At 33.5% G+C, this 14,201-nt stretch overlaps 1 protein-coding gene across 1 annotated transcript in view; it reads left to right on the forward strand.

Annotated features, from left to right (window-relative positions):
* FBXL5 (F-box and leucine rich repeat protein 5) overlaps nt 1–14,201 on the forward strand; it is a 34,438-nt gene that overhangs the window by 15,710 nt on the left and 4,527 nt on the right. Inside the window, exons 5-10 of the mRNA XM_084896894.1 lie at nt 1,036–1,218; nt 3,185–3,310; nt 6,177–6,325; nt 7,237–7,319; nt 8,836–9,555; nt 11,613–11,761. Of these exons, the coding sequence (XP_084753020.1) occupies nt 1,036–1,218; nt 3,185–3,310; nt 6,177–6,325; nt 7,237–7,319; nt 8,836–9,555; nt 11,613–11,761 (1,410 nt within the window). The remainder of the gene's footprint in view (nt 1–1,035; nt 1,219–3,184; nt 3,311–6,176; nt 6,326–7,236; nt 7,320–8,835; nt 9,556–11,612; nt 11,762–14,201) is intronic.

Below are 14,201 nucleotides of genomic sequence, written 5' to 3' on the forward strand. Positions count from 1 at the left end.
TAAATCTATAAAGCTTGTGTGCTTCACTCTGAAATTCAACTTGGGCCTTAAACACCAAGCCAAGACCTGCTGTGTCTGGTTTAATTGTAGCATATAACATGGGATTTAAAAGCATCACACTTATTACATTTAATTTTCCCACTCCTTCAAAGCAAATTATAGCTGCATTCTTTTAAAAATATTTGTTACTTAAAAAGAGTTGGTATAAGTAATTTGTTCATAGCATTACAATATTTTTGTGAAGACAAATTATACGAAGTCCTCAAATTCTTCCTAGTACTTCAACAATGAATCTTTTATATTTTATATTCCTTATTGTATACCTCATTTGCTCTCCCCCCCCGAAAATTGCTACTGAATTAATATTATAGGAAATTAGACATCCAATGACTAATTTCTACAATAGTTGCTGACAAATGATTCTTGATAAATGTATGTCAGCATTAGAAATACTTTCTATATTGTCTCAACTGGCTCATAAATATAAACATAAGTAGATTAGGGTGTTATTTATAGGTTAAAAAATTCAGATTTCGCAGACTCTCATATGAAATGTGAAAAGAGGGGAAACTTGGAGGACACTCACAGGTGTCATAATGTATGAATGGGAAATGTTATGAGATTTGTGTGTGTCATTACCAATGCCTAGGAGATCTCATAATCTAGTCGACTCCACACTTGTTGACTTAAAGCGGTATAACCTGTTGGATTTCTTTTTCAAACGATGCTGCTTATGCTACAAAGTGAGTATTGTTTTTTCTGTGACGCGTTTGTAAGAGGAAGTCGATTCTGTGTTTGCTATTGTAGCTCCTACTGATGAAGTATGATTTGAGCCATGATAGTTTAACCCTACGGATTCTTAACAAGTTTAACATCCCTATGTTACCTCTAATCCATGTTACTTCCTTTTCACGTCTTGCAAGCAGGAAGGAGTGGACTTTAGGCACTTGATTTTATTTATAGAAATGTGATTGTAATTTCTTATTGCATTTGCTCTTATAGCATCTAATGGTAAAGTTTTCTTTTTTATTTCAGAAGCAGAGGTGTCGGAACGATCCACAGGGATAAACCAGCTTCCTCCTGAGGTAATGCTGTCAATTTTCAGTTATCTTAATCCTCAAGAATTATGTCGATGCAGTCAAGTAAGCACCAAATGGTCCCAGCTGGCGAAGACTGGATCGCTTTGGAAGCATCTTTACCCTGTTCATTGGGCCAGAGGTGAGTAAATGGGACTTTTAGTTTGTTTAAAAATATTCCAGTCTGGTGTTTGGGTTTTTGTGTTTTTTTTTTGTTTGTTTTTTTAAAGGAATACTCATAAACATTAATAAGTAAGGCCAGCGAGGTTAATATTCATCTAGAAATTATTGGGAAACTGAGAGGTTAAGAAAAAGTAGATGTCATAGATTGTATTCTTTGTATGCATTTTGGAGTGAGTTATGTGATGTGTGCCATTTCCTTTAAAATAATCAGGAGAAAATTGTTGGGGAGAGAATGCAAAATAATTGGCAAAATGTTGGTCATTGTTGAAGATAGGTGACGAATACTACCTATTGTGCTACTTTTTTTAATGCAATTTCTTCCAATTTTTAAATTATTTTTGGAATTTTCCATAATAAAAAGTTAGAAATCAAATTGATAGGATGTCAGACAGCTTTAAATAATTAGATTGTTTGTGTATTTAAGAAATACAGAATAAATTAAATAGAAAGATGAGATGTTATTATGGCTGCCTTTTGGTAGAAGTTCAAAATAACTGAATTTATTTTTGTCTCCAGCATATTTTTTTATTTTTTGTGTAATTAGTAATGCCTCATTTAGAAAATAAAAATTTATATTAATTCATGTGTTAAGTTACTTTTTTACATGTAAACAATTAAAAAAAATTTCTTTTCATGAGCATATAATGCAGTCAAGGGATAAATACAGCTACTATTGCATGTAATTTTTTTGTCACTGAATTAAAATAATTTCTAGATGAATATTAACCTTAAAATTCATATTAAATTATTCTTAGTTTCCTATAATTTGTCACTTTGACATGGAAATACATATTTCGCATATAATTAAATTATGAATATGACTAATAAATTTTATATTTAACATTTTTTGAGTAGTGGTTAGGCTTGTATGATCCAAATGATCTAGAATTACTATTTTTTAAGTGGAATAATTTTTTCTATTAGTTGTAGTATAATGAAAGTCAAGCAAGACAAATATGAGTGTTTTAAATGCTTTTTTTGTTTAGCTATGTTTTTAATTATGAGTAATTATTAGGAATTAATATATAATGTAGGTACTGTTTAATAAAAAGATGAAATTGATGATGCTATGTTAGATTTCTGTGAAGTTAAGTGGATATTAATGTTTGTTTTTTTTTCTGTTTCATTGTGCTTAAAAAGTTCCAATAAAAATAGTTTTTATGCATTTAGAGTATTTGTTTCCAGTAGTCCTCACTCAGAATTGATTTTATCCTCCTTGAGGTGCATTTTGGTATGTCTGTGGAGACATTTTTGCTTGTCCAGTCTGGGGGAATTTACATACTGGTCTTCAGTGGATGGAGGCCAGGGTTGCTGCTAAACACCATAAAATGTGTAGAACAGACCCCCACAATCAAGAATTCCCTAGCCCAGAATATCAGTAGTGTCAAACGTTGAGAAACCCTAAATTAGATATAATGTGGGGAGTTCAGTAAATTAATTATGCATGATCTCTCACTTCACAATCATGTAATTTAAATGCAGTATATTCTCCAGAATCTTTAAATTTATGACTTACTTTACCTTAATCTGATCCATTTACTTCTGTTCCTACCTTCTTCTGAATTGCTGACTAATCCACTACTCACAGAAAGTCTTGCTTCCTTTTGTTTATTAGCTGTCGTTATAATGAAGATATTGTCAGAGCCAGTGTGAAGCCTCTTTAGGGGAAAAAGTTATGTGGTTTTCGATGATTTCTAAAATCCAGTAAGATTATTGATAATTGTTTTTCATTGTTCTTTTTAGCATGTCTGAAATGAAATTCTTATTTAAGTGTAATTTTTTAAACCATAACTGAATATTTCTAACAATAGCTGGCCCATTGCCTAGGACTCATGTGTGTGCAGAGATTTTTATTATAAATAGGTTATTCTTTTGTAACGGTAGTCAGTCTAATCTTATTTTGTTCTTGTTTATTTGTTGAATAGGTGACTGGTATAGTGGCCCTGCAACTGAACTTGATACTGAACCTGATGAGGAATGGGTGAAAAGTAGGAAGGATGAAAGTCGTGCTTTTCAGGAATGGGACGAAGATGCCGATATAGATGAATCTGGTAAGCTCTGCTTGGAAATAAAATTATTACATGGTGCTTTAATAATTAATATTATATTAAATGAGTAAATACATGGTAATGTTTATATATTTTGTGTTTTCTAAAGAAACTTATTTTTAAGCCTACTACTTTTTAAAATTTGAAGGAATAATCAGCAAATTTTAAAAGTATTCTGTTTGAAGTAATTTTTTTAGTGTGTATAAATTGTGTTTTATATGTTTTTATATTTAAATACCTTAATCAGAAAATGTTGGTTATTCTTATTGAAATAATTTACATTTATGATAATGTTTTGAAGTTTACAATGTGTGTTTTTAAATGTGCTCATTTGATCATTCAGTAGTATTTATTGAGTCCTCTGTGGCCCAGAGGAAGGAGCATGAAGCTGTTGAATCTATTTTTACTTGACTTTATCGGGGTGACATTGGTTAACATAACTATATTATTAGTTCTACAATACATCATCTGTATATTGTATGTTTTCCACCTCAAGCCAAGTCTCCTTCCATCACCATTTATCCCACCTATATGAACCTGTTTTTGCATTTGCAAATAGTTATACTGCTTGCCTCACATGGTTGTAGAATTGTAAAGTAATCTGTAAAAATTCTTTACAATTCTAAGGGACTAGTGAATCATTTATTAAGCACTGGAAGAATTCATGGGTGAATAAGACTTTATTTTCTATCCTTAAAGTACTCACAGGTGAAAACTTAGAATTCATGATTCTTAATTCAATGTAAATAATGAAAACTGCATTTTAATAGAGATGCAGAAATATGCTATTTGGAAAAGGAGAAAAACTTAAAGTTTATCTTAGATATTATTCAGATAATAATTACTAAAAGATGATGAAGTAGTAAAAAAATAACAGATAAAAAACTGTTCTACTTGGTAAAACTGAATCCGTAGGAAATTTTTATTTGTAAGTTGTCAACTTAAAAAATAGAAAGCTGGTCTGGCAAAAGAACTAAATGTGGAAAGTAAGGACTATAAAGTTAAAGGTTATTCTTTTAGCAGCCAGTTTATTTTTATGAAATGAAGGTGCCACATGTTGGTATAGTTTTGAGCATTTACAAGGTACAACATAAGGAACAAGGGAGAAAGGTCTATTCCAGTTAGATTTGGTGATATGCTTACCCTGTTGCAGGTAGTTTCTTAGCATGGGGTTAATAGTGAACAAAATGGGGGTGGGGACTCTCTGGCCTTGTTTAGGATAACATTTGGAGAGGGTAGGCAGATAATAAATGCAGGCAAAAATATATACTATATTAGATAGTGTTGAATGCTGTGGAGAAAAATAAAAAAGGCAAGAGTGCCAGGAAGAGAGAGAAGAAGTTATGACTTTAGAGTGATTAATTAAGGTCCCCTGAGAAGTTTGAGCAAAGACCTCAAGCAGGTAAGATCTTCACACAGATGTCACCTTAGGGAAAACTTGATTGATCTGTCCTAGAAAATTAATTCATAATACCTATGTTTAGTTTTAAAGGCTTTATCAAAATGTTAGCTCTTCAACCTTTGAAGATAGCTAAAGTGAAGCCTGTTGTTTTCCTATGTATTGAAAGGGAAAAATTAAGGCTATCAGGTCAAGCCCTTTTTAAGATAATACGTCTGTTCAGTTACTTAGTGGATATAAGATTAAACTACCATTTATATTAGTACTTTTTCAGCTTAGCTGTCCTTACCAGTCTTGTATAAGAAGTAAGTTAATGTTCTTTGTAAGATGTTTAAATTTTTTTTTTTTTTTAAAGATTTCATAGTAAACAATACACATTTAGGGGAGGACAACAGAAAGAAGACTCATTTGTGAATAAAAGTATAGCAGAATAAACAGGTTTAATTAAAAGTCATTTTTATCTATACATTATGTCTGGCTAAAGAAAGAATTTAGGGTAATATCTGTAAACATGGAACCATTAGTTATAAATTCAGACTTATTCTTTCTACTTAATATTTATTTTGTCAGCTACATTTTTTTTTAATGATACTTCCTTAACTTATTCGGTACACACACACACACACACACACACACACACACACACGTATATGTATATATATAAATCAGTTTATATTATATTTAGAGACATTTAAGTTAGATCTTTGAGTAAGCATAATAACAGTAGGACCTGGAGAAAGGCGATAAAATTATTAGTTCATTCTTTTTATTGTAGTGTTTTTTTTCTTATATCAAATTGAAGTTTGCAGTTTTTTTGTTGTTTTGTTTGTTGTTACAGTAGTGCATCCTGTTGTAAACATCCAAGTTCTGCAGAAATTATTAAGCAAAAAGCAAAAGCCATGCTCATTTTTAACTTCTTAAAAACCCTAAGGTACTTTACTTTGCTTGATTTATTATAACCAGGCTAACTTAATTGTTTCAAATTTCTTCCAGCTCTATATCCCTTTTATTTGGGTAAAATAACTAATGTTACTTTTATTATGGTTCTTTTTTCTTTTGGTGTCCTATATTCTCTTAAAGAACTCCTAATATTCTTCAAGTATTCAAAGTTTTTTTTAAAAAAACTGTTTTCAGTGCGTGAAACTGGAGTTATTTTTTTTTCCTTTGCTGCCTACCTTGATATCAAAATTACCTTCAATTTTGAAATACCGTATATGAAAAAAAACTCACCTTCCCTTCATTCTCATTATAAACCTTTTATTTTTCTTCTTTCACCTCTTTTTAATTGAAGTCAGACCAGTTAAACATTTAAGTCCCGGGGAGCGAGACTTTGTCCATTTAAATTGCTTTGCATACATAAGGGAGTTTAAGGATAGCAAAGAGTATTTCATATTTAATGTTGGTGATTCCATGAGTAGCCTAATTATAATTAGTATATCAAGTTCTTAGACTTTTGAATTCATTTTACAGAAGAGTCTGCAGAGGAATCGATTGCTATCAGCATTGCACAAATGGAAAAACGTTTACTCCATGGCTTAATTCACAATGTTCTGCCATATGTTGGTACTTCTGTAAAAACTCTAGTATTAGCATACAGCTCTGCAGTTTCCAGCAAAATGGTATGTATAAATTAGCATTAGTTGGGTATTAACAAAAACTAGCAATGATCTATTTTTTAAAATATATTTTTATTGATTTTTACAGAGAGGAAAAGAGAGGGATAGAGAGTTAGAAACATCAATGAGAGAGAATCATCGATATGCTGCCTCCTGCACACCCCCTACTGGGGATATGCGCGCAACGAAGATATATGCCCTTGACTGGAATCGAACCTGGGACTTTTCAGTCCGCAGGCGGACGCTCTATACACTGAGCCAAACTGCTTTCCGGCAAAAACTAGTAATGATCTAAATTTGGTTTGCTTATTCCTGAATTTAATTAAGGAAAAAATACACTTTACCCATGAGAGTTCCTTCCCATGAGTAGGCATATACTGCTGATGTTTACATGATTTCATTTCAGTTCTCACATTAATCTTTACATATAGATATCATTGTCTACACATTCTACAAAAGGATTCAGAGACTAGGAGAGGTTAAACAGTTTATTTAGTTTTACAAATGTTAAGTGATGAAGTCCAATTTTATATGATTATAGTATGTGAGGCATGGTCAAGTGGCCAGTGAGATTAAATCTGTTTTATAAAAGTTGTATCTTGTGACATTCTACATCAGAATCTCCTTGGGTATTCCTTAAAAATGTAAATTTTCTGGGTCTAAACTCACAGCTACTAAAACAGATTTTCTGGGGTTTGAGCCAACATATATATTGGCAATGCAGATTTAAAAAAATATTTATGTATTAAATTGATTGGGGTGACACTGGTCACCATGAACAGGCAATGCAGATTTGAAGTGATTGTTCTATGCACAAATGTTTGAGAACCTTTGGATTATGTCACTTACTAAGTCACCGGCCTCTTGTCTAATGAAAAGTCTGGAGATCTTCATAGTGACTTTTTCCCCTCTAGGTGAGGCAGATTTTAGAGCTCTGTCCTAATCTGGAGCATCTCGATCTTACCCAAACTGACATTTCAGATGCTGCATTTGACAGGTTAGTTGTTTTTAAATATTTAAATATGATTTATGACTATGAATTTATTGAATTATTCTGTAGTTCCTTATTTGCATAATTGTAGTTTAATCATACTATTAATTTTATTGTCAACTCTGAGTGATGAATGGTTGTAATTTGATAGCACCTCCAGTTCTTCGCTTTTTTGTCAGGTCCCAGTTGATCCAAAACTCCAGTCTGCATCATCCTGTCATTTTTATAAACTTGAACTTTGTCTAGACCTCTGAGCTTTGCAGTGCTCTATTGTTTTTTTTTTTTTTTTTTTTTTTTAATATATGTCTTTATTGGTTTCAGAGAGGAAGGGAGAGGGATAGAGAGATAGAATCATCAATGATGGGAGAGAATCATTGATCGGCTGCATCCTGCACACCCCTCACTGGGGATCAAGCCTACAACTCAGGCATGTGCCCTTGGCCGGAATCGAACCTGGGACCCCTCAGTCTGCAGGGTGACGCTCTATCCATTGAGCCAAACTGGCTAGGGCTGTGCTCTATTGTTTTTAAGATGTTTTCTATTGTAGTTGGTTCCTAGTAACATTTGGCAAGGCTCCCTTGTACAATTCTTCATATTTATTCTGAAATTGTAACATTTCCTTCAAAGTACACTTTTCACAGATTTTAATTCTTTGGATGCTACCAGTTTCCTTTTCCCTCTACTTCACTCTCCTGTTTTGTTTTTTTTATTAAATTATCTTTGTACATATACCATTGCCCCCTCTCCCCTCCCATACGTGCCCTCCCTCCCCAGAGTTTTGTGCCCATTGATTGTACTTATATGCATGTATACAAGTCCTTCGGTTGATCTCTTATCTCCCCCAGATCTCCCTAATCTCCCCGCTGTAATTTGACAGTCTGCTTGTTGCTTTACTGTCTCTGTATCTATCTTTTGGTTCTTCAGTTTATAATGTTCTCTATCATCCATAAATAAGTGAGGTCATGTGGTGTTTCTCTTTCATTGACTGGCTTATTTCACTCAGCATGATGTTCTCCAATTCCATCCAGGTTGCTGCAAATGATCACTTTCCTGTTCTTTATCTTAGCATTTATATCAGCACCTCTCTTCCCATTCAGAGGAAAAGATATATTCTTCTCTGGCTAAAGCTAATGCTCTACCATTTCCTAGAGCTTGTTTCTTCTGGATCTTCCTGCTTAATCATTCGTTCCTCTCTCTCTCTCTTTCTCTCTCTCTCTCTCTCTCTCTCTCTCTCTCTCTCTCTCTCTCTCTCTCTCTCTCACCAGGCTTTCATTTACTGGTTACTTTTCAGTAAAATAAACTAGGTTTTTTTTCCTTTCCTTACCTTCTACTAGGTTAAGTACTCTTATTTCCCTTATTGTATTTTTTTTCTCTCTAGTATCTAAAATAGTGCCTAACAATATATATTCAGTAAATGTTTGATTATATTAAAGTTTTTCTTTTTTTTATACTCACATATAGTCAAATGCTTTTGAAGAATTTAACAATATCCACTAATAGTCTTGTAACTTCTTAATTATAGTTGGTCTTGGCTTGGATGCTGCCAGAGTCTTCGGCATCTTGATCTGTCTGGATGTGAAAAAATCACAGATGTGGCTCTAGAGAAAATTTCTAGAGCTCTTGGAATTCTGACATCTCATCGGAGTGGCCTTTTGTCTACAAGCAAAATCACTTCGACTACATGGAAAAATAAAGACATTAACATGCAGTCCACCAAACAGTATGCTTGTTTGCAAGATTTAACCAACAAGGCTATTGGAGAAGAAATAGATAATGAAAACCCCTGGACTGAGCCTGTTTCTTCTGAGAATTTCACTTCTCCTTACGTGTGGATGTTAGATGCTGAAGACCTGGCCGATATTGAGGATGCTGTTGAATGGAGACATAGAAATGTGGAAAGCCTTTGTGTCATGGAAACAGCATCCAACTTGAGTTGTTCCTCCTCCGGCTGTTACAGTAAAGATATTGTTGGACTAAGGACTAGTGTCTGTTGGCAGCAGCATTGTGCTTCTCCGGCCTTTGCATATTGTGGTCATTCATTCTGTTGTACAGGAACAGCTCTAAGGACTATGTCAGCACTCCCAGAGTCTTCCGCATTGTGTGGAAAGGCATCAAGGACTAGCTTGCTTAGGGAAAAGGACTTAATTTACTCTGGGAGTGAAAAATCTGATCAAGAGACTGGACGTGTACTTCTGTTTCTCAGTCTGTCCGGGTGTTACCAGATCACAGACCATGGTCTCAGGTAAATAATCAGTTGCTAAGTATTAGGAAATGGACATGTTCTCATTCTCAAATGGAATATAAATTTCGAATCTAAGTGTCATGCCTTTTCGCTGATTTATCAAAAAAGTTAATCACACACACAAAAAAAAGTTAATCAAGATTTGTCTTACTTTAAAGTGTTGGAACATTATAACTTTAGCATGAAGTTCCATTTCAGTCAGTTCAAATACTTTGTGATATACTGGAAGCACATAAATTTAAAGTTTTATAAATACTTAGCAAATGCCTACCACACATTTTCTGAGATGTTTTAAAGGATATAAACATGAATAAAATAAGAATTTTTATTTGTAATAGGGAAGAAAATATATCTACCATATTCAGTCTCCTTGTTATATAGGTCTGTTCTGATTTTCTTTTTTTAGCTCAGTTTGCTACTTTTTGTGTTTTTAGGGAATTTGTCTATTTTCTCCAGGTTATACAATTTGTTGGCATATAATTTTTTATGGTGCTATTTTATAACCTTTTCTATTTCTGTAAAATTGGTAGTAATGTCCCAGTTCTCATTTCTGACTGATAATTTGAGCCCTCTTTCTTTTTATCTTAGTCAGTCTTACAAAATGTCAATTTTATTGACCTTTTTAAAGAACCAATTTTTGGTCTCACTGACTTTTTAAAATTATTTTTGTACTAGAGGCCCCATGCACAAATTCATGTACAAGTGGGTCCCGTGGCCTATCCAGCCATCTGGGCTGATTTGGCCAGAAGGGGGAGGGACCTTGGGAGGTAGGCTGGCCGCAGGAGGTTGGCTGTGGGAGCTCACTGACAACCAGGGGGCAGCTCCTGCGTTGAGCATATGCTCCCTGCTGGTCAGTATGCATCATAGTGACCAGTCGTTTGGTTGCTTAGGCTTTTATATATATAGATTATCTATTTTAAAAAATTATTTTGCAGTAGGCTTTATTATTTCTTTCCTTTACTAGCTTATGTTTGCTCTTTTTCTAATTCATTAAGGTGTTCAGTTAGGCTCAAGATCTTCATGTTTAATATTGGTGTTTACAATCGTAAATTTGCTCTTGGTCCTCTTTTTGCTGCATCCCAGCAGCTTTGGTTTGTTGTGTTTTTGTTTTTATTCATCTCAGTTTTGTGTGTGTGTGTGTGTGTGTGTGTGTGTGGTTTATAATTGTTCTATCTTCTTGGATTAGTGAACCTTATATCAATATATAATACTAGGAGCCTGTTGCAGGAAGATTCCTGCAAGCGGCCACTGGGGCCGCCTGCCCCGCCCATGCTTTTCCTCTGGCAGCGCCTTGCTTTCCGCTTTTCCTCCCTCTTCCTTCTCTATTGTCTTCAGTCTTCATACCTCCCTCCCTCCACGTATGCAAATTAACCACCATCTTTGTTGGCTTAACTTGCATACTCGCTCTGATTGGCTGTGGGTGTAGCAAAGGTACGGTCAATTAGCATTTTTCTCTTTTATTACTGTTGATTTTTCTTTGTCTCTTGTAACGTTTTTTAAAAATTTAAGGTCTGTGTTGCTTCACAATAGGATAGCCTCCTGGCTCTCTCTTGGTTACTTTTTGTATGGATTGTGTTTTTTCATGCTTCTACATTTTAGCCTCTTTTTGTGTTTTTGCATTTAAAGTGAGGTCTCTTATAGATAGCATATAGATGCATCATATTTTTTTTAATCCAGTCTGCTAATCTCTGCATTTTAATAGGAGTGTTTGATTTACATTTAAAATTATGTATGTAATGTACCATTTGATTCCCTTTTTCCCCCCTTCTCTGTATTTTTTTAATAGTTATTTTCTTAGTTGTTACGTTGGAGATATATAGTTAACAGAATTTAAAACAGCCTACTTTGACAACCAACTTAATTTCAGTTATATACAAACACACAGTTCAGTGTATCCCTGCCTAAGGAATGAGGTTAGTTGTGTTTTATGGAAATTTTTAGTTTTTCTCATTATCAAATGGAAAAGTCTGTTGATAGAGGCCCAGTGTGCCATTGGGAATGGGATATTTGTTTATATAGATTAACATATTCTAATAGCCGGATTGCTTCTCTTGCAGGGTTTTGACTCTGGGAGGAGGGCTGCCTTATTTGGAGCACCTCAATCTCTCTGGTTGTCTTACTGTAACTGGTGCAGGCCTGCAGGATTTGGTTTCAGCATGTCCTTCTCTAAATGATGAATACTTTTACTACTGTGACAACATTAACGGTAATGCCTTTTATTAATGTGATAATTTTGAAGGAGTTGATTTAAAAATTTTTAATGATTTGGATCTTTCTTAGGATTTCTGTGTAGTTTTCTAGATTCTAATTACCAAACTGTTTTATTTTCAGATTTAGTCCTTTATATTTGATAAGAATATTAACAAATCACATGTTTTCCTTAATTAGCTTCTCTAAAAGTCATTTGTTTTACAGATATTTCAAATATCCATTCTGGCATATTTTTGAGTTTGTGGTAGTTTAGTCATATAAAGTTTTGGGTACTTCCTCTAGAATGATATAGCACTCATTAACAATTTGGATGTATTGATGTTCTAGTTACACTGATTTCTTAGGCATGATATATAGTTTCCTAGTGGGACAAGTTTATAAAATTAGCAGAAGAAAAAGGACATTGGTAAAGTGAATTCCTCAGGGATCCTGGGTTGGTTCCAAACAGATCATATGGAAGACTGAGGAAGTAGTGAGTGTGTCTGAGGTGCTTTAGACCTCGCTAAAATTCTCATAGTGTTTTGAAGATTGATTCCTAAACCTACTTTTAACAATCATCAGGTACAACTTCTGAATTTTTGTTTTGATTTTTAAGCCTAACTCTACTTGCAGTGGGCTTGTTCCATATGCTTTTGCAAAGTATAGTCAGTGCCCTTTTGAGCATTTGATGATTTTCACTCATAGAGACTGAAATTCCCAGAAGCATACAAAGCTGCTCTTTAATTATTAGTAGACATTTTAGCTTTCTGTATTTATAACTGGAAAAAATTTAGTGGGCTCAAATTCTCCTATGCACCTGCCTTTTTGCACCATCTACTGTTGTCTGAGCCTGATTCATCTTAAGATGATGGGAAAATCAACTGAGTTTCTCTCAGGCAGAAGGATGGACAGGAGCTAGGAAGGTTAGAGTAGTGGTCTCTTCTTTAATTACATACCAGTAGGCAGAGAAGTTAGCAAATCTGCTATTTTCCTTAAAATATATATGAAGAGACAGGAGATAGCAGCTCTCTTATTTCTGGGATCACATTGGTGATGCAGGAGATGACCTTTTATGTCTTGAAATAGCAACACTAAGTTGGAGCATTTCTTGGCTCTTTGTTGCCTTGGTGTATCATCAAGGAATGGTGAAAATTTTAGTTGCAACCTGCCAAGTGTACAAAAACGTAGTATGTATGATGGCTATAGTGAAGGACTTGCCTCTTGCATGGATGCAGTGAGTTTGAGAAGGGAGATATTTTTTAAATGTACAGTTATGTTATTGTAGGTACAGTATTGTACTTCCTAAGGTACATAGTATAGGACATACTGTGAAATATAATACAAACAATTATTTTTATAAGAAAAACATATGTATGTTGCACTGGAATTGTCCATAATGATTTCAGCATAGGTTATGCTTGTGGTAATGAATCTCACAACCTAATTTATTTGGGCATATAGAAGTTATGGGGTGGGGTAGATTGGTCTCAGTTCATTTTTATGATCTGCCTACTTGCTTTTTGTGTCTAATTTTATAAACTTTTTGAAATAATTTACATGATTGGTTAAATTATTTAAAGTCTTTTGCTCTTTGTTAGGATGTTAAAATTCCTTTAATCTCAACTGGTTTTGAATATATACATTTTAAAATGTTCAGAAGGAACTGCTACATTTCTTGGTTGAGTTTTAGATTTTTTTTTTTTAATAAGTGAGCGGTAATTTTCAATAAATGAAACTTAATGAAGGCATCTGACTTTGAAGGATGTAAAAGGAAATTAACAGTGCTTATATAATTTAATATTAAGTATCTTTTTACAGCTTCTTAAAAGGAGCATGATGTGGGGAAATTGAAACCTTTTAAAGATAATAGGGTGACTTGTCATGTTAACTTGTATTTCAGAATTCCAGCCAGCTATTCTGATGTAATCTTTTTCTTAAAAATTAGACAGGGACAACCCAGAAAGTGTTAGAATAAAGTTACATTGCATCTAGTATTGCAGGATGACAGATGGTCCAGTATCCAACTTGTACAGTAAATAGTGATTGTTTAGGGGGCCCCTTTTTATTATTATTTTTCAAAGTAGCTAATATGCTTATACATAATCTTAGAACAATAAGGAGCATACTTAGATTACAGATGTTTTAAATATTTGAGAGAAACATTTAATTATAATATATTTTGTCAAAAGAAAGTTTACATAAGTACCATTAAAAGAAGTAAATACTAATAAACAATATTCATTATCTAAATAATAAGTGATGAATAAAAGAGAATGATCTGTTTCATAAGCACAGGCAGAGATTTGCAGAAGGTAATTTAGTAATCAAATATTTAAACAATACATACTGGGAGACAGATACTGTACTAAACATTGCTATAAAATGCCTTTTTTATTCTTCTGAATGATTCTTCACATTTAAGTTTATTTGATTGATAAAGTTAAGATTTAAATATA

This window comes from Pipistrellus hanaki (genome assembly GCF_964339955.1).
Source record: "Pipistrellus hanaki genome assembly, chromosome: 1".
NCBI classification, from domain to species: Eukaryota; Metazoa; Chordata; class Mammalia; order Chiroptera; family Vespertilionidae; genus Pipistrellus; species Pipistrellus hanaki.